The 27,585-nt window shown below is 42.9% G+C and overlaps 1 protein-coding gene across 7 annotated transcripts in view; it reads right to left on the reverse strand.

The window, feature by feature from the left end:
* Nucleotides 1-27,585, reverse strand: part of SNX29 (sorting nexin 29) — a 413,174-nt gene that overhangs the window by 348,101 nt on the left and 37,488 nt on the right. For 4 of the 7 annotated variants that reach the window (XM_036411104.2, XM_045571684.1, XM_036411103.2 and 1 more), the window contains 3 exons: nucleotides 20,449-20,573; nucleotides 3,166-3,448; nucleotides 535-605 (listed from right to left, as the gene is read on the reverse strand). In XM_036411104.2, the coding sequence (XP_036266997.1) occupies nucleotides 535-605; nucleotides 3,166-3,448; nucleotides 20,449-20,573 (479 nt within the window). The remainder of the gene's footprint in view (nucleotides 1-534; nucleotides 606-3,165; nucleotides 3,449-20,448; nucleotides 20,574-27,585) is intronic. The other 3 variants (XM_036411105.2, XM_036411108.2, XM_036411109.2) reach the window with 3 other exon arrangements.

Genomic DNA, 27,585 nt, shown 5'->3' on the forward strand with positions numbered 1-27,585 from the left:
ACGTAACTCAATATTTGGGACTTGGTGCAAACTTTGAGGAAAGAAAAAGAAAAAGGAGGCAACAGAGGATTTAGAAGAAAGTAGCAAAAGTTGCCCACTTCTGTTGAATCGTTTCACCTTTTGAGTGAGTCAAATGATAAACAATTTAATAAAACACACACAAAAAAAAATCTTTCCAGGTTTGCATGTTGACAAATGGTGTACATGACTATCACATTTGATTCTCTCACAGTCCTATATGACAACGGCCGTGACATCCGGAACCCCACCTTGCAGAGGAGGAAAGTAATAGTAACAGCATCTGCCCCAGGTCCCCAGCTTCAAAGGCAGGTCTCCTGTCTCCAACCTGCAGGTCTTTCTATTACACTTGCAAAGCCACAGCCAAAAACCCTCAACCCCGTGCTCTCCCTGCCAGGGTATCAAATTCAATGCCATTAGAGGAAGGACGGTGGCAAGCACCTCAAGTTGCTGAGGAATAAGGAAAACCCCTCTTCTTCTTCCAGGACCCATCACCCCGGCCTTGCCCGGGCTTACCAGCTGCCATGGTAGGAAGCATGCTAGACCTTTCTTCGTCCATCACAAAAGACCAGTCTTCATAAAAAGTGCTGCAAATTGAAAGAGAAAAGGAAAAGGCTCTAAGTAGTGGCTCTCTGTGCCCCTTAGCCAGACAGTTCCATTATCTGGCTTCCTGGAAAAGCCACGCCTGGTCACCGCAGAGTGAAGACAGGAGTCTCTGCTGGGATGAAGCTTCTGGCTATAAACTTAGGACTGACTGCACAGACCCTACGACTTCCTCATTGGTCCCCCGAGATCTTTAGAGTCCCCAGAGCTTGACAGCACTGAAATAGGCAGGAGATGTAAATGTGGTGTTTATGAAGCAGCAGATGGGCACAAACAGAGGGGTGACTGCCACTCAAGCAAGATCTCCAAAAGACAGGCAGGAAGTCCAGGCGGGGCTAACACAAGAAGAAAGCATTTCAGAAAGAAATTATAAAGCCCACAGTCCATCAACCACAGCATTTGTATGTAATATCTGCTTGGGCTACAGACCCAAAAGCCCAAGTTAGGCTGGGAAGCTAAAAAGACCCCACAAATCTAAGTGGGGGAGGGGCCAGAGAGGCCTACAGTGTGTGTCCAAGGTCATTCAGCAATAAATGTAGCTCAAAAGCAGGTCTCCCCTTCCAGTTCCCAGCTCTTTATCCAGCCCCCTGCTAAGCGGTAACAAGCAAATACCCTTAACCATCTGACTTCCCGCCAGGTCAGAGAACTCTAGATGAGTGGAGTCAGAGCTAAATTTCACTAAAACAGTCAGTTGGGAGTGAGCTGTGCTTCAGCAGGAGGCTGGACACAGGTGACTGAATACAACTTAACAGAAAGAGAAAGGACATGTGTGTTCAGTACATGGGCCAGCAGAATGGCAGGGGAAGCACAAACCACAGGTCTAAGCTGGCAAGGCAACAGTACCTCTGATCCCCCAAATTCTGATTCTTTAAATATCTGAGTCAGTTTTCATGTATGTAAATGAATTTGGTTTTCCCACATTGAAGTAGATTAAAGTGACTAGTGATTTAGGTAAATTAAACTATGATTCTTAACATCTGGATTCACTTCAACTGCTCATTGTTAATTCAACTTTGATGTGGAGTGTACAACTCAGCCACTTTCAAATGATGTGGTGGAAAGACCTTGACTAGAATCCATTTTTAGGAACATGAGTATGTTCTCCTTAATTAAGGCTGATTAATGCTCGGGAGGTACATAGAGATATCCAACTCAGACCCAGGCAGCACACAGATGCAGGCAGCACTAGGCATCCTGGCCTACCCCTCCTATTATATAATATTTCAGACCCACAGAGTCTGAGCACAGAATTGGACAAAGCACCCCAGGTAGCATCAATGGGAGAACTTCAAAGGTATCTGTGAGAGCCCCAGCACACGATCCCAGAATGCCTAATAAATTCCAGAGGAGAAGTGATCCGAGGGGCAAAAGAAATTGGGGAGAGACTTGAGACAGGGAACTCATCACGGCACTAATGAAATGCCAACTTATTGAGCTAAATGGAACTTCACTGATAAGGACGCGGGCACTGCTGATGCAGAAGTTACTCAAGGGACCAGGGCAGGATTGATCACTGTCCCTTTGTATCTTCAGGTGACAATAAAAAATAAAAATAAAAAATAAAAAACACCACAACCCTACAAGTCTGGTCTACCATTCTCAAAGGAAAAACAATAGTCCAAGTCAGAGAGAGAGACTGGGAGAGAGAGGAAAACATCATAAACATCATGAGCACAGGAAAAATGTTAGGAATGTCAATGTTTCTGAAGAAAATGTGGCTGAGTGTATTGAGCATATTCAGTGCCCTCTCCCCATCGCTGTGGCATAACCACATCTCCCTACCCTGAGGAGGTGAAGCATCACTTTGGGCAGAAGCTTTAAGAGCCAGTGCTTAGTTCAACCACATCTTTACAGAGATGGAGCCTCCATCAGCCTGGGTCCCTGCGATGAGAATCCCTATTCACCCACAAGAGACATGAAGCAGAGGGAATAAATAAACTCGGCTGTCTCAAGCCACTAAGGTCTTCATGTTTGTTACGGCAGCACAACCTGGCCTGTGCTACCTGACAGAGTGAACTTTATGATCAAGAAAATACAATAAAATTGGAGGGCCTGTTTTTTAATAACAAATGACTTCTCTTCCCAACTTAAAACTTCCACATTTTTTTCAGTCGTTTGGTACTGATACTGATTAACCTCAACAACAAAAAAGAAAACAGAAAGAATTGTAAGACAAAACCTGAAACTGGGCACTAAACATCCAATATCTAAAGAGAAAGAAATTCTGAACCTTGAAAAGAGCCCGAATTCAAATTTCATGAAGTGAGGAGCAGGCTGTGATCTATAACCATAGACCTCTCCACACCGCAGCCTTAAGAATAATAAGCATTTAAGTGCTTGCTATATGCAGGGGCCGTGCTGAGCCTTTTACAGGCCTTCTCTCATGTAACAAATGGGACTGTGAGCAGGGTGAGCAGTAGAGAGGAGGAGGGGAGGGAAAGGGGGCACCTAGAATGTAAATCCAGGCTTCTGACTCCAGGTTCTGTGGTTTTAACCACTCATCTACACCTTTTCCCCGCCTCCCAGAATCCCATCAGCGGGTACCTGAGCCTGCTGCGGTCGGCCAGGAGCATGTGCAGGTAGCGCTCCAGCGAGTGTTCGTTGAGGGCGCAGCGCAGCCAGGCCCGGCCGCGGCCCACGTCCGAGGTGATGTAGCGCAGGGCGTAGAAGCGCTGGAGCTCGTGCTTGCTGAGGACCTCCTTCACGTAGAACCAGAACACGGGCTCTGGGGAGACAGCGGGACAGGCGCTGTGGCACTTTGCCTGGGTGCACATCACCTTTATTAATGTTCCCTGAGCATCTCTGAAGACTGTAAAAGAGCTACTTCCTTAACACAGAAAAGAAAGATACCAAAGACTATACAGAAAATTAAAATGACTCCCAAGTCCACCATCCAGAGATGGCCATTGTTGACATCTTCAAGTATTTCCTTCCACTCTTTCTTTCTGTATTTTTCTTTTTTATACAAAATCAACATCTGTGATAGGATGATTTATAACCCCCAAAGATAGTCAAATTTTAATCCTGGAACCTGTGAGTGTTAGTTTATATGGCAAAGGGGCCTTTGCAGATGTGATTAAATTAAGGGTCTTGAGAAGGAGAGGACATTGATTATTCTGGGCAGTCTCTGTGGCCATAATCATCACAATTATCTTTATAAGAGGGAGGTGGAGGGAGGTCGGACAGAGGAGCAGGTGACAGGGCTAGGGAAGCAGAGATTGGAATGATGCAGCCAGTGACAGCCAGGAATGCCAGAAGCCAGAAGATTCTACCCTGTGGCCTCCAGAAGGAACCAGCCTGATGTCATCTTTACTTCAATCCAGTGAAATCGCCTTTGAACTAAGCCCTTCGTAAGTATAAGAAAATTAATTTATGTTGTTTTCAGCCATCAGCTTTGTGGTAATTTGTTATAGCAAATAACTCATATACCATTGTATTGTGTGTATGGTAAATGGGTGCATATGTATACATACATATATATACAAATACACACATAGTCTTGTACCCTCATTTATTTTTTGTCGTCTATATCATGAACATTTTCCTATATCATTTAAAGATCTTTGGAAATATGATTTTTGATGGCTTCCCTGTTATTTAACTGTTTCTCTACAGTGGGGAACATTATATATTACCAATTTTTCCTATATACTGCTTTGAACATCCTTGTACATAAGTAGTTGTCCTCATTTCCAATTTCTTAGGGCAGAGTTCCTTAGGTCTGAGAAAGGAACAGATTTAAGGCTTTAAGGGAAAGCTAAGAAAGTTTGTTTTTATCCATAAAATAGTCATAGTACCTCCTCACATCCCCCCTTTTTTATCCATGCCCACACAAATTTTTTTCCTAGTTGTAATTTTAGTATATATCTAATGTTGTGATCAATTTTCTTTACCTCACATCAACACTTTTACCTACTGCCAATAACAGTAACAACAGCAACAGCCAATACTAGTTATTGAGCATTAAGTATACACCAGCCATTGTAGTAAACATTTTATATCTGAACTCAGTCCTCATAACCACCAAGGTCAAGTCCATATCAAAGGCAAGGTCCAAGGCCTAGACAAGTGAAGGAACTCACGCAGCAATACACAGTAAGCAATACAGCAGAATGGAACTCAGAGCTGTCGAACTACAAACCATACTGCCTTGCCAAGTGAGGAGGGTGTCTACATTCTTCAAAATGATCATGTTCGCTGAAACTGGTTTGGCTCAGTCGAGCGTTGGCCTGCGGACTGAAAGGTCCCAGGTTCGATTCCAGTCAAGGGCATGTACCTTGGTTGCGGGTACATCCCCAGTAGGGGGTATGCAAGAGGCAGCTGATCAATGATTCTCTCATCAATGTTTCTAACTCTCTATCCCTCTCTCTTCCTCTCTGTAAAAAAATCAATAAAATATATTTTAAAATGATCATGTTCACAAATGCTTAATATACAATACTAAGAGAGGAAATACTGAGTCTGCTACTAGACAAGGATTCTAATCCAGGAGCATAACAGCTCCCAAGACCCCTCTGAGAATGTGGCAAGGTCTGTGAATCTTCCCTCCAGAAGGATGCGCATATACACATCACACACTGGACGTCGGGTTAATATGTTCACTCTGATATTTCAGCTCAGCCACATCGACTACCATTTAACCAGGAGCCATGGACTAGGCGAGATGATGGCCTAAAAGGCAAAGCCTAGAAGGACTCGTCCCCAACAAACTTCCAAACCAGTGGGCAGAACAACAGGTGAAAAGATTGTTCAGGCCGAAAGAGGTTTAGCTCAGTGGATAGAACGTCGGTCTGTGGACTGAAAGGTCCTAGGTTCGATTCCGGTCAAGGGCATGTACCTTGGCTGTGGGCACATCCCTGGGTTGGGGTGTGTAAGAGGCAGCTGGTCGATGTTTCTCTCTCATCGACATTTCTAGCTCTCTATCCCTCTTCCTTCCTCTCTAAAAAATCAATAAAATTAAAAATTAAAAAAAAAGAAAGAAAAGATTGTTCAGTTGAATGACCATGGGCAAGTCACTTAAACATGATATGTTTTAGATTCCTCTCCCTTAACAAAAGGCCCCAAGTACAGAATACCCGGGTTACTGGGGAAACTGGAGAAAAAGGCGGTAAAGCACTGAGCACAATACATAGTCCATGATGACTAACCATCGTTTACCCTTCTCATATGAAAGCATTTGGGTTGTTTCTTCTTTCCCTTTTTCTGTTAACAGTATCTAAATGAGTATGTACGGAAGAGTGTGCATACATATTTTTGGATGGATCGTGCCAACCTCTGGGATCATTTACAATAAATGTCCCGAGAATGACTGGAAAAACCACCAACAGGGGAGTTCACTCAGGACGATCCTCTGTCTCGAAGCCTAAATGTGAAACTAATCCCTTTCCCAAACCCAAACTGCACAAGTGTGCTAACAGCCTTCTTTCCACTTGAAGCCTCTCGGAAACCGGAGCAGGGGGAATTTGGTGAAAGCAGTACTCTGAGTGGGCCCACCAGACAACCATCTGGATATCCATCACCTTTAGCATCAAGTGACTTTCACCACCATCTCTCTTGAAAACTGCAGTCACCTCCCTCTGACCTTGAATGCACATTAAACACTTGAAGGTGTGTTTTCACCTCTCAATTTCCCAAATTGCTTACCGCTACAGAATCCTTCTAAAGCTTGCCAGAGAGATGCTGATGATAAGAATTATCCCAGCAGGGCTCCGCTTCCACTGCCAGAATTAATGTGATCTATTTAAAGTGCAGCTCACCTGCCACTTAACACTTGCAGTATCTGTAATTTAATTTGGAAATATGCACCAATCTCTTGCTGCTTTGAAACAAGGGGCTAATTCTAAAAGTGGGTGAGGGCTTCTGGCTCTCCCAACTTCTGAAAGCCATCTGCCAACCAGAACAAAGAGCCAGGAAGGGGTTACTGAGACTAGCCACCTGGGGCCACTCATTAACAGAGGACAACTAATAGCTCCGGCCTTTGGCTAAATTTCTAACAGGCCACGGCTTTAGATGATGCCAAAAATTCAAGAATTCATGCTCTGGAGTCCAAAGAGGACCAAAGCCTAGCCTCAGATTCTACATAAGATTGTGTGATCTTGGGCACCTTATTTTGTTCTTCATGTTCCTCATTATAAAGTGAGGTTTGCTATGAGGGAAAAAGAGTAAGAAAATAAAATATACATGTAGTACAATAAAAGCACTTAGTGCCAGGGCAGACAAACAATACTCCTTTCTTCTAAAAGCAGCACCCATCTATCCTAAGGGACTGTTTGAAGTTGCCTTCGGACACTATAAGCCATCCTTACCTAGATGAGCAGGTAACACAGGCTTGGCAATCGCCTGGCCATCGCAGGCCCTAAGCCTTGGCACACCTCACAAGCCCACCCTCATCCAGGCCTTGTTTGATATTTTGCGCAGAGGGATTTCTATTGTATTGATCTTGGTTTTTAAAATATTGCAAGATAGATATTACTTATCTTGCTTGCTGTTAGCAAGGTAGCTAGTTAAGAAAGGGAACAAATGGACTCGGATGTTAAGCCTGATTCACTGGGAAGCCACAGCACACTCAGGCCCCCAGGGAATGCCAATCCCTCCACCAAGGGGACTTAATTCCAGAGCAGGCAGGAAGAATCTCCCTGGGACAGCCGCTATTGGGAGTTTGAGGGCGGAGTGGGAGAAACTCCTTTACTAGCGCATGGGCAGCAGAAACCAGATGACGAAGCAGAACTTTGAGGAAGACACAGCAGGAGCCAAAATGGTCACATAAAGGGCGGCACTAGACTGGAAATTCTGAGAAAAGGATCAACCTGGATGGGGGAGGACCCAGCACAAGCTCAAGAAGGACTGGGAAAGAGATTGGTTAGTCTGAAAGAAAGCCTGCTCTCTCCCGAGCCTGAGGTAATATAATTCTTGGTAGCACGTGTTCACCCATTCATCGGCGGATGTAGCATCTGTGGGGCTCCAGGAGCAGGCCTGAGTGCAGCAGGAGCCCTGGGTGATGACATTACAGTTTGGGTCCTAGCCTTCCTGGTTGATACTTATGCTCCCCAGGCCCAGGACTTATTTCAGCGAAATAGAGCTAGGCCACCCGGTGTGGAGACACCTGGCACCTAGGGAACAGTCCTTTGTTTTTCATTCCAATAAATCTTACCACTATATCTCATTCTCCTAGGTGTGGGTCCCTCAAATGCTTTTCTCGTGGCTGTGGAAAAACCCTATTTCCACTGACAACACTCCTATAAATCTTGTGGCTAAAGTGAGTGCCTGATTGGCTTCATCCCAGTCACAGTGAAACCAGACACCCAATGGGTCTGGGCTGCCTACTTAAGCCAATTAAGCAGAGACAAGGCTGATTCATATAGGACCATTTATTCCAATAATGTCAGCAGTATGGGAGAGCAGCAGGTCATCCACAAAAATCTGCTCTGCAGCATCCCATAAACCAGATGCTTATATAGGGTAGGACAAAGATTACAATGGAGAAGTAGAGATTACAGGCGGCACGAGGAAGTAGGACATGCAGACTGGGTTGGGACGCATTTGTGTGGGCATCAAGTTTCTTCATCTTTCCATGGTAACAGGCAGTTCCTGAATGAGGATGGACAGCATTCCAAGGTTAACTCACAGGCCCAAGGTTGACTCCCGGTCCCAAAGGTATACAATCCCCAGCCAGGTTAGACTGTCCTTTCTTTAATCAGAACAGAGCAATCACAGTTAACAGAGCATGATTAATATTTCCCATAACCACAGCTAGTTCCCAATATTTCTCCTTCCAAAACCGAAGTCAGCAAACGATGGCCCAAGGGCCAAATTCAGCCTACCACCTATTTAGGTAGGTAAAGTTTTACTGGAACACAGCTGCCCATTTGTTAATATATTATCTGTGGCTGCTTTCCTGCTGTAATACAACGGCAGAGCTAAGGACTGTGAGAGACCTACAGTGTGAAATACTATCTCATCCCTTAAGGAAGAAGTCTGCCAACCACTATTCTAGAAGTAGGACTCTATAATCTTGTCAACCTGGAGCTACCTGGGACCATTTTCCCCCTATCAGGGAGAACAAGCCCACCTAGGAAAGATGCCAACCCAGAGAAAAATGGGCTCAGAGAAACAGAAAGATTTGGTGGTGCTGAGCCCCTAACCAGCTCTCAGTTACTCGAATCAATACGTGCCCTTTTTTTCTTTGTCTATGTGGCTTGCTGTCACTCATAACGAGAAGAAGCCTAATGCAGTGAGAGAGGGTATGTTCTTCAATCATCTAACAATCATTTATGGAGACTGACAACAGGCCAGGCACTGAGCAATGCCTGTGTGTGCTGAAGGGGCAGATGCGTTGCTCAAAAATAAACAACAACGTCAAAAATAATTGCTCAACAAGAAATAATTAAAAAACTAAACTAACTACAAAACTAAAAGGAGCTAGAATCCTTGTAAACAAAGAAAGGCTTGTTTGTCTCACATTCCTAGCCTAGAAGTAGACAGCTGGTTCAAAGGCTTTGTCACAGGCAGAAGCTCCAAACTCTTGACCTTCACCTCACTCTCAGAGGACTGTCACCACAATCAAGCCCGAAGAAAGAGAACAAGATAAAGCCAGCTCTGTCACCCTGGGATAAGTAATCCCAGAAACCCAGAGAGAGTGAAGAAAAGAATGTCGACTGGCTTAATCACACGCAATCCATTACCTAGAGAAGGAGATCTCACCCACCATCAAAATCAGGTTCTACCACGCCAAAGGAGAAAGGGGAAACAGGTTTTGGGTGGGAAATAGAACCAACATTTCTAGGAACAAAAAGCAAACCAAGTGCTTCAGTATTCTAGCCTGAGACCTGTGTGAGCACAGGCACTCCCAAATCCCAGTCACTTCCCACAGTGGATGAGCCTGACTACAAGGTACAAATGCATTGGCAATGCAGAGCTTCAACAGGACTATAGCTTTGTCACTTGGCCATCTCCCAACCAGCCACAAGGCTGCCTCCTGGAACTAGAACACAGGGACTATGGTTTAAACATGAATTATCTATAAAAATAAATAAATAAATAAATAAATAAATAAATAAATAAATAAATAAATAAAAAAAATAAAATAAACATGAATCATCTATAATAAAAAAAAAAGCATAATATGCTAATTAGACCAGATGACCTTCCGGACAAAGTGGCAGCTGGGCCCCTTGCACAAATTTCATGCATCAGGCCTCTAGTGCATAATAAAGATTGGTACAAAATATAGAAACTTGATACTTTTTTGCTTTTTTAAAATTATAGAATATACATAATAAAATTTATCATTTTAAGTGTAAACTTCAGTGGCATTAAGTATATTCATCACTATCCATTTCCAGAACTTTTTCATCATCCCAAATAGAAACTCCATAGCCATTAAACAATAACTCCCCCATTTCCTCTCTCCCTAGTCCATTGTAACCTCTATTCTACTTTCTGTTTCTAGAAATTTTGTTAGTCTAGATACTTCACATAAGCAAAATAATACAATATTTGTCCTTTTGTGTCTGGCTACTTTCACTTAGCATGTTTTCGAGGTTCATCCATGTTATAGTGTGTATCAGTACTTAATTTCTTCTTATAACTGAATAATATTCCATTGTATGTCTATACCATATTTTGTTTATCCAGTCATCTGCCATGAACAATTTTAATTATTTCCACCTTTTGCCTATCATGAATAATGCTTCAGATGAACACAGATATACAAATATCTGTTTGAGTCCCTGTTTTCAATTCTGTTAGGTATACATCTAGAAGTAGAATTGCTGGAACATGTGGTTAACTGTTTAACTTTTTGAGAATCCACCGAACTATTTTCTGCAGATTCTGTACCATTTTACATTGATACTTTTTTGTCTGTGTGGAGATAAAACTAACTTTAATTCTCTGCAACTGAAATTAAGTGTTATTAAATTCCCTTTCAGTTGAAACCAGTTTGCCTCAGTGGCTAGAGCATCGGCCTGTGGACTGAAAAGTCCCAAGTTCAATTCTGGTCAAGGGCATGTACCTTGGTTGTGGGTACATCCCCAGCAGGGAGTGTGCAGGAGGCAGTTGATGGATGTTTCTCTCTTATCAATGTTTCTAACTCTCTATTCCTCTCCCTTCCTCTCTGTAAAAAATCAATAAAATAAAAGGTATTTTAAAAATAAAAATAAATTCCCTTTCAGTTAGTTCTTAAACTTAGATAAAACTTAAACTTGCCAATTACAGGTAACTTGCCCACTTCTGTCTTTTTAATTGTGATAAAATTCACCATCTTAATCATTTTAAAGTACATAATTCAAAACTTGATATATTTTAAAAGATTGAATAAAGGCACACTAATCTGAAATACTGGATTACTTTGGGAGACTTCAATAGATTTAAATTTTAAAATTAACATCCCTATGGACTCTATAGAACAAAGGGCAATTATCTTAGTAGGAGCAGATGGAGATCACTAAAGCAAGGAAAAAAGGATGAGTTGCCACTGATGGCCCAGCCCATATGTCACCTGGCTCCTCCCCTATCTCCCTGCTTTCACCTCATTCCACTCTCACTGTCACTCACCCTGCTACAGCCTCATTGGGCTGGTTGTTCCTCCGACATGCCTGCCCACCAAATAGGAGATAATGAGGCCACCTAAAGACCAACAATGTAGAAAGCCAACCCATCCCTAAGCCAGAGGAACAAAAGAAAGAGGTAGTGTTACCAAGTAGGGTTGTCAGGCAACAGCTGGACTATGGCAGAGGCACCTGGGAAGAAAAGGGAGGAGAGGAGACCTAAACAGCAGGTCACGTGGGATCTCCACGGACCATGGAGGAAGCACAGACACTGCTGGAGATGCCACCTAAGGCAGAGGTGAGAGGAAGAAATAGTCTAGCTTCCCTCTTTGTCCCACCTTCTAAACTCATCATCACCTCCTACAGGCCAAACCAAAATGAAAGGCAATGGGAAGAGAGCTTGGGAAAGAGAGTCCACAAAGGAAGGAAAGATAATAAATAAATTTGAGAGCATCAGGCTGGTACATGCTTTTGAACTGGTGAACCACCTGGAATTCCTCTCCCAATAACAATATGGTTTCTTCCCTCTTTTCCTTAGGTCTCTATTCAAATGTCCCCAGAAAGAGGCTGTCTGGCCACTCTGCACAGAAGGGCAAAACCTCCTACCGTGGCAGACTGCTAGCTGGTCATCCAAATCTACCCTCCCTTCTTCCTGAACCACCAGACAAGACTATTTTCTCAGACTGCTCTACCAGTTTCCTCTCCCCCCAGGTGCCTGTCACAGGCCTGGCTCACTCATTCTGCCATCTGTCTGGCCCTGTGAGCATCTGAGGTCTGAGTCCCTAACTCTAATACCTCAGGATAACCCACTTGGCATTCACCCACATTATACGAGAATCTTCAGCAGCTTCTTTATAAAAAAGCAGGGATCTTCTCTAGCACCAAAGAAGCAGGACTTTTAAAGTATCTTGTTACCCACTAGGGCGTAGTACCCCATCCTATGCTGAAAAGCCATTTCACGTTGTCAGGAGCAAAGTAAAAGACCCATGGAACCAACAAAGCTGGATAATTATGGACTGAAAACTGACAATTATGAAGCCAAATCTGGGTCTCAATTTACAACACACCAGGATCAAACACCTTTGAAATAGCCAAAGGTCACCTTCAGCCAAGTGGCAGCAGTCCAGCAATAACAGATCCTAATAAGTTGGTTGGGACAGTTTCATGCCCCTTAGTAAATAGCCACTGGCCCAAGCCCTCAGGCTTCCCAGCTACCAAGGATCTTTCCAGACCCTGTGGACACCCCCATAATCTATCACCTCCCAGGTCAACACAGAAGCCGGGGGACAGTGCTCTGGCTTCTGGCTCACTCCCCAAGTCTAGCAGTTCCCTAAAAACTGTTTAACATGTTCATCACACCCCTGGACAGAACTTAGTATTTTCTCAGCACCTTCCACAGACATCCTTCCAAGGGCTCTTTCACCAGAAGTAGCTGATTTGCAAGTTCACAAATACAACAGAGAAACACAAAGAGAGAACTGAAAACATTGTAGGGACGGGAGGGTGGGAAGTTGACTTCCCCTCCATCAAAAGGAGGAGCCCAGGGTTCTCCTGGCACATGCAGCTTCCTCCAAAATTAACTCTCTACAGAAATGAAATTGTTACCCAAGGTGAACCAATGAAGCAAAATGTAAATTCTGCTTTGAGTGAAATGCAATCAACCATTTTCAAAAATCCCCACTGACGATCAAGGAAGTTGGTTTTCTAATTTTATAGATGTGGTATGTTAATATCACCTGCTTTTCAATGGACTGTGAAGATATCCAGAAAGCAGACAGTGGGGCTCGACTGCCCAAGAGAATGAACAGCATGGCCTGAAGTCTGGATCCTTGAGTCATTATTCTGAACATAGTTTTTTAGTTACCAGCAACCTTGCAATACACTGGATGAGCAAGGATGGTCCAGACCTTAACCATCAAGGGAGACAGTCAAAAAAATAGGTTTGACCCTAACCGGTTTGGCTCAGTGGATAGAGTGTTGGCCTGTGGACTCAAGGGTCCCAGGTTCGATTCCAGTAGAGGGCATGTACCTTGGTTGCGGGCATATCCCCAGTGGGGGGTGTGCAGAAAACAGCTGATTGATGTTTCTGTCTCATAGATGTTTCTGACTCTCCCTTAACCTTCCTCTCTGTAAAAAATCAATAAAATATATATATTTTTTTAAAAACAAACAAAAAAACAGGTTTGGCCAGATGATCTCAGACACAACTCAGCCTAACAGCAGCCAGCAGCCATAATCAGTAGGTACATAAATGCAAGTGGCTCTGTTCCAATAAAACTTTCTTTACAAAACTAGGTGGGGGGATATAGTTTGCTGACCTCTGCTCTGAGTGATCATAGCTCATTCAAAATTTGATGCTTACTCATAAATTCAAATAGGGGGAATTCTGATCTTTCAGAGAATCCTTTTTCTGGAAATAATGTGCCCTTATCCTATATAATACAAGCCTAATATGCAAATTGTCCCCTCGACCAGGAGTTCAACCGGGAGCTTGACCAGGGGGCAGAGCCAGCCGGCCAACAGCCCACGCCCTCCCCCGCAGCCAGCCCTGCCCCAGCCAACTGCCGGCAGCAGCTAGCGACCCTACCCATACATGAATTTTGTGCACTAGTCCTCTAGTCTATATACATAAAAGCCTATGCAACAGGACGACTGGATGGTAGCTATGATGTACATTGACCACCAGGGGGAAGATGACCAATGAAGGAGCTGCCCCCTGATGGTCAGTGCACTCCCACAGCGGGAGCACTGCTCAGTTGACCAACGGGTGCCAGACACTGGGCTCACAGCTGGCTAGCGCAGTTGCGTGGTGTGAGCCTCTCCCTCGGAAACTCCTCCTGCAGGCCAGGCCAAGTGACCCTACCAGTGCATGAATCTGTGCACTGGGCCTCTAGTTATTAAATAAAAGTGGAAGCTTAGGAATCACAATCATAAAGATCTGAGTAGAAATCCCAGCTCTGTCACATATTAGCTCTAAAACATGAAGGCATTTATTTCATTCCTTTTAACTTTGTTTGCTTCATCTGTCAAATGGGGGCACTATCATTCACCATGTACAGTCATTTCAGGAATAAAATGGCATAATGAACATGAAGACTCTAACAAATCCTCTGGGTCACAGGAGCTGCTCGATATGAGTATCCAGCAAACTCTAAGAAAGCCCCTCTGTGTTCAGCCCATTAATCAGAAAGAGCAGAAAACATCCAGGTGTCATTTCCAAGACTGATATGCTAATCACATTTATCCTCCCACTGTGGGCCTGGGCACTTGACTTTTTTTTTTTTTAAGTTGTCTTACTTTTCTCTATAGTTTAAATTAGTATGTTTTGGGATACAAGTAAAAGGCTGAACTCAAAATGGCTTAAAACCTTAGGAAATGTATTATTTTGCATCACTTTAAGTCCGGAAGTAGGGCAGCTCCAATCATGTTAGGAAAGACCCAGGTACACCCCACCTCCCTGGGTTGCCTTCCTTGCTGTACTGGCTTTGTCCTCAGATCTGTTCCCAGCAAGGTGGCAAGATCATTGCCACAGCTCCTAGCATCTCTGTCTCAGGCAACAACCCAAGGCCATAAAATAAGCCTTCTTTTGTGACTTGTTTGAATAGTAAGAATCCATCTTAGAAGTTCCTCAGCAGACTTCCTCCTTCTCTTTGGTCAGAACTGTGTCTCCTGCCTTTTCCTAAACCAGCTACCGGCAGGATAATTCTGATGGCTGGGCTGCTCTGACCCAGATTCACTGCCCTGGGGCTAGCTTTCACTGAAGCTCTTGGCCACCCAGCATCTTTACAAAATCAGAGTTCCATGAGCAAGACAGAAGAGACAGAACTGCTGGGTGGGGAACAACCAGTGTCTGCTGTAATTATTCATACTAACTGGAAGGGGACATTTAAACAAACTGCAGGACCAGACTCTGAAAATGCAGATCCCCCTCTCACCATCACCAAATCAACCACTTGTATGGACAAATCCAGTCACTCGTCCAAAAGTACAGGGAAACAGCTCGCACGCTGACAGGGCAGACTCTCACTACTGGGGCTTGAATCCTAAAGGTGACCTAATCCCAAACTTCTCTGGGTCCTTCGCAACCAATTAGCTGGGCAATCTGCTCCAGGGATCTCTGTCTGGGATGGACGCTGCTTCCCCGGCCACCAAACACTCGACAAGACAAAGCTGAGTTGATGACCTATCTGCTTATAATCACGTCTGCCTTACCAACATTTCCTAAGTGAGGGATGCTTAGGACAAAACTCTCCAAGTCAGGGAGAGAAAGAAATCTGAATGCTAAGCCAAAACCAAAACCAATAAAACAAAACACCTAGCAGACAACAAACCAGGAAATGGGAGACATCTGCAGGCACTGATGGAAATCATCACAAAACTGAAGGAAACTGCCTGCAAACCCTTTCCCAAGCTACAGTTTCTCTCCGAAGGAAAACGTGGTGCCTGATTTGTAGAACAGGAACTGGAGATGGTCACACACAAGGTGGCACATCTTTCAGCTACGGAAGGTTAGCCTGGATTAGACACAAAGAGCAACTTAAAAAGCCAGACAACATTTTTCTAGGAGGGAAGAGAAGTCCATAGACATGAGACCTACATTTAGAGCCTTATTTTGCCCTCGAGGCTTTTCCCTATAGAGCTCCCCACATGAAGAGGGAAGCTGAGCTTTCAATATTCCCACAGGGGCTAAGAGGAAAATTAGGTTTCGGGCAGGTTGAGGAGAAAGAGCACTGGTAATCACCTCAAGGATGCAGCTGTGCACCGGACTAAATTGTGTCCCCCAAAAATTCATGTCCACCTGGAACCCCAGAATGTGACTTGATTTGAAAAAAGACTCTAGGCAGATATAATTCGTTACAATGTGGTCCTACTGGAGTGGGGTGGGAACTAAATGCAATCTGACTCGTGTTCTTCTGAGGTGAGGGCAGGACACAGAGAGACAGGCACAGAGGAAAGGTCATGTGAAGGCAGAGGCAGACACTGGAGTGATACAGCTACAAACGAAGAACACCAGGGACTGCTGGCGCCAAGGACTGCTGACAACCACCAGAAGCTGAGAACACGTGCATCCAGGAGGAACCAACCCTGCTGACACCTACACTTTGAACTCCTAGCCTCCGGAGCTGCGAGAGCATAAATTTCTCCCTGTTTTTTAAGCCACCCAGGGTGTGGAAATTTTGTATGGAAGCTCTGAACAAACTGAAAAGCCCAAAGAACTATATCCTGGAAATAAGGCAGAAGCAGAAATACAGGAGCCCTCACAAATGCGGAAGCCCAGGTGTGAACTGGCCCGATCCTTGACTGAATTAAACTGATTTCCCTCTACTCTACCTGCCTGAGAAGAAACAGCAAATCCTTTCTGAAGAAAGATAACACCACCTCAAGCTTCAAAATCACTCTACAATCCTTCATACCCAACATCTGTATTTGGTCGAAAATACCAGGCATTTACAAAGACAACAATATATTCAAAATCCAGACAATAACAAAAAATAAGGGATTTCTGGCTATAGCCAAGTGAGATTAACAAATCCCCTCCCAAAAAGCAACTTTAAAACTAGACAACGAAGACAAAAACATTTGTGGAAACTGACTTCAAAGACTTATATCTGAGAGATGTTTAAACTCAAAAACTACTGAATTTTAGATAGGAACAATGGAAATAGGAACAAAAGTTCAACAATAAATGTCAACCAACACTCTTATCTCAAGTGTCAAGGGCAATCAGGGGAGATGGAGACCATGGTAAACTAGAGTACTTTTTCCCAACCTATGGAGGGCAGGAGTATTAGGCTCCAATCAAAATCAGTAGCACATGTGTGTCCAGAGTCACAGATCTTCAAGTTTAAGAAAAGTCATAAATTCATATTTCAGCATAATATCTCCTATTTTTTAAACGTTGGCAACTTTAATTTTTTTTTTTTTTTTACGTATACTGTACAGGGCACCAGTTTCCAAACTCAGTCCCACACACACCGTAACCCCAGATGACCAAATGCAGTCACAGCACAATCTACAGTACTGTGATTTTCAACATCATTTTAGTAGGCCATTACTTTTTCAGCTTTTCTCTCTTCAAAGGTAATGTCGCCCGTTTGTAAACAGAGCTAATGCAATAGCCTTGTGGATTAATTCACCCTTATTATTCTCTCCTGTTACTTTCAACTCAGTTAAGAGAGCTAGAGTGGTCTGCAGAGGAGCAACAGTGGGCATCAGGCCCAATACCAGAGGAGGGGGCAGCTGGGAAGAGCCAAGAGCTTGACATCAATCTGACCTGGGTTGGAATCCTCAGCTCTGCCATTTACCAGCTTGGTAGGTAACTTGGACAGCTTATTAACTTATTTGAGCCTCATTGTCATCCTCTGGGAAATAAGGGCACCGTCATCTACTCTGGAAAGTAATTGCCAAGTTCCCATCAAGCACCAGCTCCAGCAGCTCTGTACCAAGGCCTGGGCTTTGCAGGCACTTTCCCAGGGGGTCACCTGCAAGGCAGTCTGTTATTAACCTCATTTTGCACATGAGGAAACATGGGGGAGGGGGTTCCAGAGACCTCACGTGTGACAAGTCACTGAACAGAGATTTCAACTCTGTCGCCTGACTGCAGAGTCTGATATAAGCTGCTAAGCCACATAAAGGGCCTAGCCAGCAGGCAGCAGGGGCGAAGGAACAGAACGATGCTCATTTCCACCAGATCTCATTTGCTTCACTCTGCCTGAAAGGTCATTCCAGTGGCTCTAACAGCCTCAAGGAGCCACTGATCTGATCTTTCCCAGCGCTTAGTTGAAAGCCCACGGCTCCCTTCTCTCGCGAGGCTTTTAATCACACGTTCAACAGCAGGAAAGAGGTTTTCATCAGCCAAGGACTATTCTGCACCGGTGAACGGTTCATTAACACTGCTGACAGTGACAGCAAAAGCCCCGGGCAGCCACTCAAGCGCTAACCCAGTTTGGTCTTTCCTGCTTCTAAGAGTCTAAGAGGCAGGCCAGCACCTCTTCCTCAGAGGAGAACAGAGCCAGAGACCCGTTCATCCGCCTCCTTGGGGTGTACCGGCAGGTACAGAAATCATGCTTAAAATACAGGAAAATAGCAAGAACATGTGCTGGAAATGCCTTGCAAATGCAAATGTTTTGGCACCTCTCTGATTATCAGGACCAAGTAACAAAAAGACAAGAATTCTGGTCTGGCTGGAATGGAAAGAGCCATTCTTCATGGCTAAAAGGTCAGGGAGCCTTAAGGGAGATGAGATGCAGGAAGAGGTTAAAGGTAAGAGCGTTGCAGAAAGATGGCAATTGGTTCAACATTAGGTTATGAATGGAAGCAGATCTTCACATGAGATTCTCACTGAATCCTCCTGACAAGGCCCCAAATAGATGAGACTACTCTCCTTTACAAGTGAAAACAATGAAAACTATGGCCCTACCAGACTTAGCCTCACAGTCTGACTCCAAAGCCAAGGCTGCCTCTGCCATGGCCAGCAGCTGCCACTGACTGGATGGAAGCAGAGCCTGAGCCTCGCCAGTGCCATTACGGTAGCTCCCCCTCATACTTACCTGGTGGGGGAGACACCATGATCATGAAAGGTAGTGGCCCCTCAGACAATGGAAACGAGGGGATTGTGGGAAAAGCAATGTCCTTGAACAGCTTCTCAGCCAGCCCAGAGCCCTCAGCCACTCCCATACATGGGCCCAGGGAAGCATCCTGGACATGAGACAACAGGACTGACATCTGAGGTGAAAGCAGTGAGGCTGACGTCTCTCTGGACCAGCCCCGCACGTCCATGACTTAATTTTAAAGGAGGAACCCAGGAGCACAGGAGAAAAATCAGCAGTGACAGGAATCCCTCTGGCAGCTTCCTCTGACCCCAACAGGAATCACAATACTTTGAGAAGATGAGCAACCGGTGAGATGAACAGGAATCAAAGTTTGTTGAAGGGCAAAAAAGAAAAGGGAGACATGCCAACACAAAAGAGAAAGAAAGAAGGGCAAAAGGCTCAGTCAGCAGAGAATTTCCACCAACAACTTCACCAAACACAGTGAGGTGATTTTTAGCTATGAAGAGGAAACCTAGCCAAAAATAACACATTTTACACTAATATCACAACAAGAAAGATTTGAGAATTGTAGGTAACAACCACAAGCAGAGTCTAAAAGAGCGTGCTCTTTAAAATGGGGTGTGTGGTGGGGAACATAGGACAGTTTTTTGAGGGGGGTGTTGTTGTTTTTTATGTGTATTTGTTTTATTCATAATTTGTCATGTTTTGGTATACCAAAAGTGATTCTAATGGTTGAATTTAACACCTCATCTTCAATCCATTGACCCATTTCATTCAATGACAATATTCAACGTTAAAAGGAACTTAAAACACACATGCACACAACTGCACAGTTTTCATAAAGTTCTATTTCATTCTTGGTGGGTATCACATTTAACAGTAAATACTTTTAAATAATGCCCAGGTGACTGCATGGCTGCAACATTTGTAACTGGATAACCATAACCAATTCACTGAATTGGTTAGTTAGAAACCAACTAACAAGTAACTGTCTAAATATTTTAAATCTTGTTTGGAACAACAGTATGGGATGGTTTTCACATGATGGGATCCCTTGTAAGGTTCAGGCCCAAAGCAAATCACTCTTGGTGGTGTCCTCATCTGTGCAGTGGAGAAAATAAAGGTGCCTACTACTCGCAGGGCTGTTGTCAGAACTAAACAAGTTCATTTATACAGAAGACGGACAAAGTGCCAGGCTTGCACTAGGTAAATACCTGCAAGTGTTAGCAGTTATTATTATCATTAGCATTACCTCTGTCATTCAGACAGACAGGCACATGGCGCTTGGGAAATGCTTTGGAACTTTAAAGCGGATGGCAGCAGAACGTATCCGCTCAGAGACCTGTGTGGTCTCTTGCTGTTATTAAAGACAGATTTAATTATGAAACATCATGCTATCCCCATGCATCATATTAAAACAGATTATTAATTTCCCAGCAACTGCCTCACCACGCTGTGAAATAAGCAGCTCCGCTGCAGGCGTCCGAGCCCTTAAAGACTGCAACACGTGGCTCTAGGGATTCCTCACCAAGGATGACTTCACTTAAATTAAACACCATGACCGAAAGTCAGACATCCTTACCTGTAATTTCTGCACCACCCTGCCCTGCCCCACCTCACCCCCGCATCAGTCCCACACATTGACTGCCTTGCTCGCTATTAAATAAAAATAAACGGAGAGAGGAAAGACAGCATCCTCTGGGCCACCACCTGAGGCCGAGCAGTACCTGTTTCCGTTTTGCTGGAGAAGCCGGCTGCCTGTTTGATCGCAGCTGCTGTTAGTGCTAATCCGCGACTCCTCTTCAAGCCATGCTGCAGGACGGCCTCAAACTGGGCACACAGACAGGTCACCCTGTGAGAGAACCAATGATTCATCAGTCCACTGTGAAGCGGAGAAACCACCAGAGTGGCCCCGCATCGCCCGGGAGCCAGTACGTCACCAGGTGTGAAGGAACCCATGAGACGCCTGGGTTTACAGGCAGGTAATTGCCTTGGGCCGCTCCACGCACCCCTCCCCATGTCTGTTTATTTCACATAACTCAGGGAAGCCCACACAGTCTAACCATAGTCATTAGACTGGTGGAAGCATAGTAACAATTCACAAGAAACAAGGGAACATGGAATTGGTGCCAGGCAGCAGGAGAGAGAAAAAAGCCAATTTCAGAGCAAATCCATTTGTTGTGGGGAGCGGTGGGAGTTAATTGTATCCAATTTACACATTTCAACTCAAATTCATATCACAGGTAGTTTAAGGAACATGGTTATCTTTTAAGAGATTGAATTCACCAGCCTGACAAATTGGAAACATTGTGTCATTTCATGGCCTGTTACATACAATAAAGAAATAATATGAATTCTGATTCTTGTTCTTTATTTTGTTGTAAGAGGTTACATTTGAAATCAGATTCAGAGTTAGTGGAATTTTCAATTAAGTTACAATTACTCTGCTTGCTTTTCTACAAAAAAAAAAAAAGTTGTAATTACTGTGGACTTAATTGAATTCATTTCTCAATAACCAAAGAAATGGAAGATTCAAGACCATGTTTGCAAAGAGATGAGGTCTAAGCAACTACACTCTATTCTTAATCCTCCCAGCACTCCTTGGCCCTCAGCCCAGTTGGGTCTGTGGACTTCAGATACCCTTCCATTCGCTTGTGCAACAAACATTAAGAAACCCTGACTTTCCATGTGCCAGGCACCATTCTAGGCTCTGATGATACACAGTGAGACACACAAGGTCTCTGCCTCACCACGTCTGCACAGTTCTAACAGGGAAGACACACAAACAAGTAGGCTAACCAAACCATTTTAGTTGATGAAAACTTTGAAGAAAATAAAACAGGATGAGGTGGTAACTGGAGAGAGGGCAAGAACCAGCTTAAATGATGTGGCCTTAATGGAGGTAACTTCTGAGTTAAAACCTGGATGTGGCAAGAGGCAGCAGGCTGGGCAGAGGGGCCCCATGCAAAGGCCCTGAGGCCACCACATCCTTTCCAACCTTGCCTAACTGCAGGCATTTCCTGCTCCGCCTACCCACACACCTGTAATAATAACACTCCAAGAGTTTCTAGTTCTGTGGGTGGTAAAATATTTTCATACCATGGATTCATTAGCTCCTCTCATCAACATTATGATATAGGTATTATCATCTCCATTTTACACATAAAGGAACTGAGACTTAAAGACATTTAAGAGACAGCATACATAAAGTATGTAATTAGCAGCGCCATCTGTATTCCACCCCTCCCCACCCCCATGCTGACCCCATCTAGTTTCTGCTACATCCCATAGCACCAAGACAAACATGCTTTATTCCTATGACAAAAGTCCTCTCCCTCATAAACCCAACCTTTACTCAGGTCATCTGTCTATACCAGAAAACACTAGCACAGAGTCAACAAGTACCAACATTTCCTCTCAATTCTGTGCCTGTGGCACACATCACTAATCCACCCCAGCCAATGATCAAAGCTGGCTACTGTGGTAAATGTGGCCAAAGTGACTTCTCCCCTAGGTAGATCTTAATTGACCTGGATTTGGGTTACAAATCCAGGTCAATTAAGACTAGTGAATCAAGGAGAACACACATGTCCAACCTCATGAATCTACAGCCCTTTAGCCTGTGGTGAGCACGCTATAGGTGCTGATTTATAACCATGTCAGCTTAAGGTTTTTCATTTCTTCTCACCTTTTTTTTTTTTTAATCCTCACTAGAAGGTATTTTTCCTATTGGTTTTCAGACAGAGTAAAAGGGAGGAAGGGGAGAAGAGAGAGAGAGAGAGAGAGAGAAAGAGAGAGAGAGAGAGAGAGAGAGAGAGAGAGAGAGAGAGAGAGAGAGAGAGATATCTCAACTGGTTGCCTCCCACATGCGCCCCAATGTGATCAGATTGAAACACAACCAAAGTATGTGCCCTTGACTAGGAAATTGAACCTGCAACCCTTCCGTGGGCCAACGCTCCAACCACGAAGTAAGCTGGCCAGGGCTTCTTCTCATATCTTTTCAATTACACGGTAATTCCTCACAATGAAAGGGGCACGCACTTTGTGGAGCTCTCTCTCCTCATCTTAGACACTTCTATTTCCAAGAACGCTCTCTGGCATTACTGTGGGGGGTTGGCTGCCTCCGTGGCATTTATTATACAGACATTAATGAATTGGGGCATGTTTTTTAATTAAGTGGGGCATTTGAATCAACAGTGAATGTTTTAATATTTTCCAAAAGCACCAAAGCAAGGAAATCACTTTAAGTTTTTAGGGCATACAGCTGTTTCCCAGAGGAATGGATAAATAAAAGGTGGTGTATCAACACAATGGAATACTATTGGCAACAAAAGGAATAAAGTACTGACACATGCCATAACATGGATGAACCTTGAACATACTATGCTAAGGGAAAGATGTCAGAAGCACAGATCCTATGATTCCACGAAATGTTGAGGAAAGGTAGATATATAGAAACTGAGTCCATTAGTAATTGCCCATGGCTAGGAATGAAATCAAGGATAAGCTGGCATCAGGAACTTTGGGGATGATGAGAATGTTGTTCTAAAACTGGATTGTGGGAATGGTTACACAATTCTATAAGCTTACTATTTTAAAAAAATCACTGCATCGTACACTTACAAAGTGCAGATTTTTATGGTATGCAAATCAGACTTCAATAAAGTTGTTTAAAAAAAAAAAAAAGAAACTCCCCTCAAGGTCTCAGTAAAGGTTTGATGAAGGAGTGAAGGAATTAACAAACAAAAAACCGAAATAACGCCCTCCTGCTGAATATAAAAGTATCCACCAGCACAGCTGGACACGGCACGAGCTTAACTAGTCCACTGATAAAATTCTGCAAGCACTGGTTTTCCTGAGTGTTGTCCTATATTTTAAGACTACTAAATCTGCCACATTAGTCTGTAATGAGATTCTGAAGGATACTGTGCTTTTTATTATGGCAATCTGCCTTTTTTTAGAACAGACAGGATCAGTAATAAATGCTGCATTTTTACAAACTGCATCTCATGAATCTTGTGACAGAAGGGTATATTTCAAATTAATCCTTTTCCTACATTACAGCTTTACTGGAACCTTTTGGGAAAAACTAAGTATAAGCATGAAAATGAACTAGATTATCCACAGTGGAAGCTCCAATGTCACCTGGAATGGACCCATGAAAATCAGATTTAAGACAGTACAATTATCGACTAGCCTTGCTAAATAGTTCACACCCTTTAAACCATGAATTTTACTGGCAGAAATCAATCCTAGGCTATAGTCTACAAGTCAGACAAATATTTAAGATAAACAATGCAATAGCCCTAACCTAACCAGTTTGGCTCAGTGAACATACATGTGCAGACTGAAGGGTCCCAGGTTCAATTCCAGACAGGGGCACATGCCCAGGTTGTGGGCTCGATCCCCAGTGGGGGTGTGCAGAAGGTAGCTGATCAATGATTCTCTCTCATCATTGATGTTTTTGTCTCTCGCTCCCTCTCCTTTCCACTCTGAAATTTTAAAATAATAATAAAAATTTTTTAAATAATAAAAGAAGGAAGTTTAAAAAAAAATCTGAAAGGCTCTGACCAGTGTGGCTCAGCTAGTTGAGTGTCCTCGTGTGCATCGAAAGATCACTGGTTTGATTCCTGGTTAGGGCAAATGCCCAGGTTTCAGGTTTGATCCAGATGCATACGGAGGGCAACCGACCAATGTTTCTCTCTCCTCTCTCTCTCCCCTCCCCCCCCCCCCCCTCCTCCCTCCTTTAAAAATCAATAAAAACATTTATTTAAAAAGTGCTATACAACCATTACCTCTAACTAGCTCCAAAATGTTGTGGGTGTATTATATGTGAAAAAATTAAGAGCTACTTGGTAAAAGAATTACTGGTGATATCTTTCTTACCTCTATGCCTTTCTAAAATTAACACTTTTTCTATTTCACAGGGAGAGAGATAGAGAGCTAGAAACGTCGATGAGAGAGAAACATCGACCAGCTGCCTCTTGCACATCCCCTACCGGGGATGTGCCTGCAACCAATGTACATGCCCTTGACTGGAATCGAACCTGGGACCTTTCAGTCTGCAGACCGACGCTCTACCACTGAGCCAAACCGGCTTCGGCTAAAATTAATACTTTTTCTAAAACAAATATTTTAAAAGGATCCACGACTCAAGAACCAGAAATACTACTACCTTGAGCTACAGATAAAGAATGAAGAATTATGGTTTAAAAGTTATGGTGAGGAAAAATCATGCAACTATTAAAAATGTTTATAGAGAATTTGAAATAGCAATTTTTTAAAGCTTGGATTATAATGATACATAAAAAAACAGATCTATAAAAAGTTATAAAAATGTTTCTAACTCATGAATAAAAAACATTACAATTCAAAACACTATAGCATTAAAAGTTGACATTTTCATGTAGACAAAGTGTGAGAGGAGAATTATATTTACAATATTAAAAAATTAAAGTAAATCATATTTTTAACATGAAAGATACAAGTCCTAAATGAAGAAAACTATAATATGTTCTTTAAAAAGTATAAAGATCAAAATAAATATAAATGCCACTTTTGTGAATGAAAAAAAATAAAATTAAAATATCAATTATCCCCAAATTAATGTATAAATTTAATACAATTCCAAAAATAATTACAAGAAGGCCTTTGCAGTGTGGCTTTAGTACAAGAATAAACAAATTAATGGAGCAGTACAGAGACTCCCAAATATCCAAATAAATATGAAAATGTCATATATAATAATGGTAGCACCTCAATTCTAATGGGCAAGAGTAGGCTATTTAATCAATAGCACTGACACCAGTAGCTATAGGGCTGAAAGAAAATAAGAGTAAACTTCTATCTCAAAGCACAGACAGATCTAAATTCCAGGCAGATCTACATCAAAAAATAATAAAGTAGCTGAAACTAGTTGGCTCAGTGGTAGAGCGTTGGTCTGTGGACTGAAAGGTCCCAGGTTCGAGTCCGGTCAAGGGCATGTACATTGGTTGCGGGCACATTCCAGGTAGGGGGTGTGCAAGAGGCAGCTGGTCGGTGTTTCTCTCTCATCAACATTTCTAGTTCTCTATCCCTCTCCCTTCCTCTCTGTAAAAAATCAATAAAATACATATTTAAAAATAAAAATAATAATAATAATAAAGTGTTAAAATAATAGAGAAAAATACAAAAGAATCTCAGGACAGGATACTCTAAAATCAAAATTTTAAAGGTTCATAGAATTAATTGCATAAAATTTTTACATTTCTACATAGCAAAAGATATCACAAATATGACCCAGGCAGAATAACTCAGTGGATGGAGGGTCAGCTCAGAAACTGAAGGTTCTCGGATTCAATTCCCAGACAAGGGCCCATATGTCAGTTGCAGGCTCAATCCCCAGCCCTGATCAGGGCGCATGCAGGATATAACCAATAGATGTATATCTCACATCAATGTTTCTCTCTCTCCCTCTCTCCCCTTCTCTTCCACTCTCTCTAAAAATCAATTGAAAATATCCTAGGGTGAGGATTAACAAACAAACACATAAAAAGATAATACAAATGTAGTAAAACAATAAATGACAGACACAGAGAAAACATTGACAGCACATATAACTGAAAAATAATTGATAGTTATAGTATATGAAGGTCTTTCTACAAATGGATAAGAAAAAAGACAAGAAACTCAAAAAATAAAATAAATTAAGGAAGATGAACAAACATGAAAGGATATGTAGTTGGCCAATAAACATATGAAAAGACCTTACTAATGGCCAAGAAAGTATCACAATACTAAGAAAGTAATTTAGGTCAATCATTTTTAAAACTACAGATCTAGCCCTGGCCAGCATTGCTCAGTGGTTAGAGTGTCAGAGAGTTGTGGGTTTGATTCCCAGACAATGGCACATACCTGGGTTGCCAGACCGATACCCACCCCTCATTGAGGTGCATGTGGAAGGCAACCAATCGATGTGTCTCTGTCACAATGATGTTTCTCTCTCTCTCTCTCTCTCTCTCTCTCTCTCTCTCTCCTCCCTCCCTCCTTCCAGCCCCACTTCCTTCTACTCTCTCTAAAAATTAATGGAAAAAAATATTTTCAAGTGAGGATTAAAAGGAGGAAAAGAACTTTTTTAAAAAAAGATAATGAAATTCATTAGAATCAAGGAAATGCAAATTAAAGTAACAGTGAGCCACACTTTTTACCCATCAAGCTAATACTCAAAACTATTGTTAATGGGGAAAAAAACAAAACATTGAAGCCTGTAAAGAATTTTGTGAGTTCATTTGAGCCAAACTGTGGACATATGCCGGGAAGCAGAACCTCAATGAATTGAGATAATGCTCCGAAGAATGGCGGGTTACATTTGTATGTATACAATATACATTGCAATCAAAGGAGGGACACAGGTGGGTTACATGAAATTCATTGGTGATGGATTAAGGAGGCAGGAAAGCAAAGCTGTGAAAAACCCCTGGTATTGGATAAAAAGTAAAATGACACATACTTAGGTGGGTATAGGAACAATTAACATGATAAAAAAGGAATTTGAGGCATCTGTCCTGGAACCCACCACATTAAGTTGTGCCCCAGGGGCTCCAGAAAAAGGGAAGTTACAAGTTAACCAGACATTTCACAGATATGTTATCTTAGAGGCTAAAAGGCAAAAGGGCTCAGTAAAGATCTAAATTGATCTTTGGGAAAATATCGGCCTAGTACATGACTACCCACTATAACCTGTTTGTAGTTAAATATTTAATTTTCAAACCATCTTTTGTGGTTATTTTAGGTCTCTGAGTTTGCAAGACTGCCACACAGGCCTCCCCTGAGCTTGTCAGGTTAGCATGTGTCTTCTTTCATCCACACTATCCTTAGCAAGAAAG

Source organism: Pipistrellus kuhlii, unplaced genomic scaffold, assembly GCF_014108245.1.
Source record: "Pipistrellus kuhlii isolate mPipKuh1 unplaced genomic scaffold, mPipKuh1.p scaffold_m20_p_4, whole genome shotgun sequence".
Taxonomy (NCBI): Eukaryota; Metazoa; Chordata; class Mammalia; order Chiroptera; family Vespertilionidae; genus Pipistrellus; species Pipistrellus kuhlii.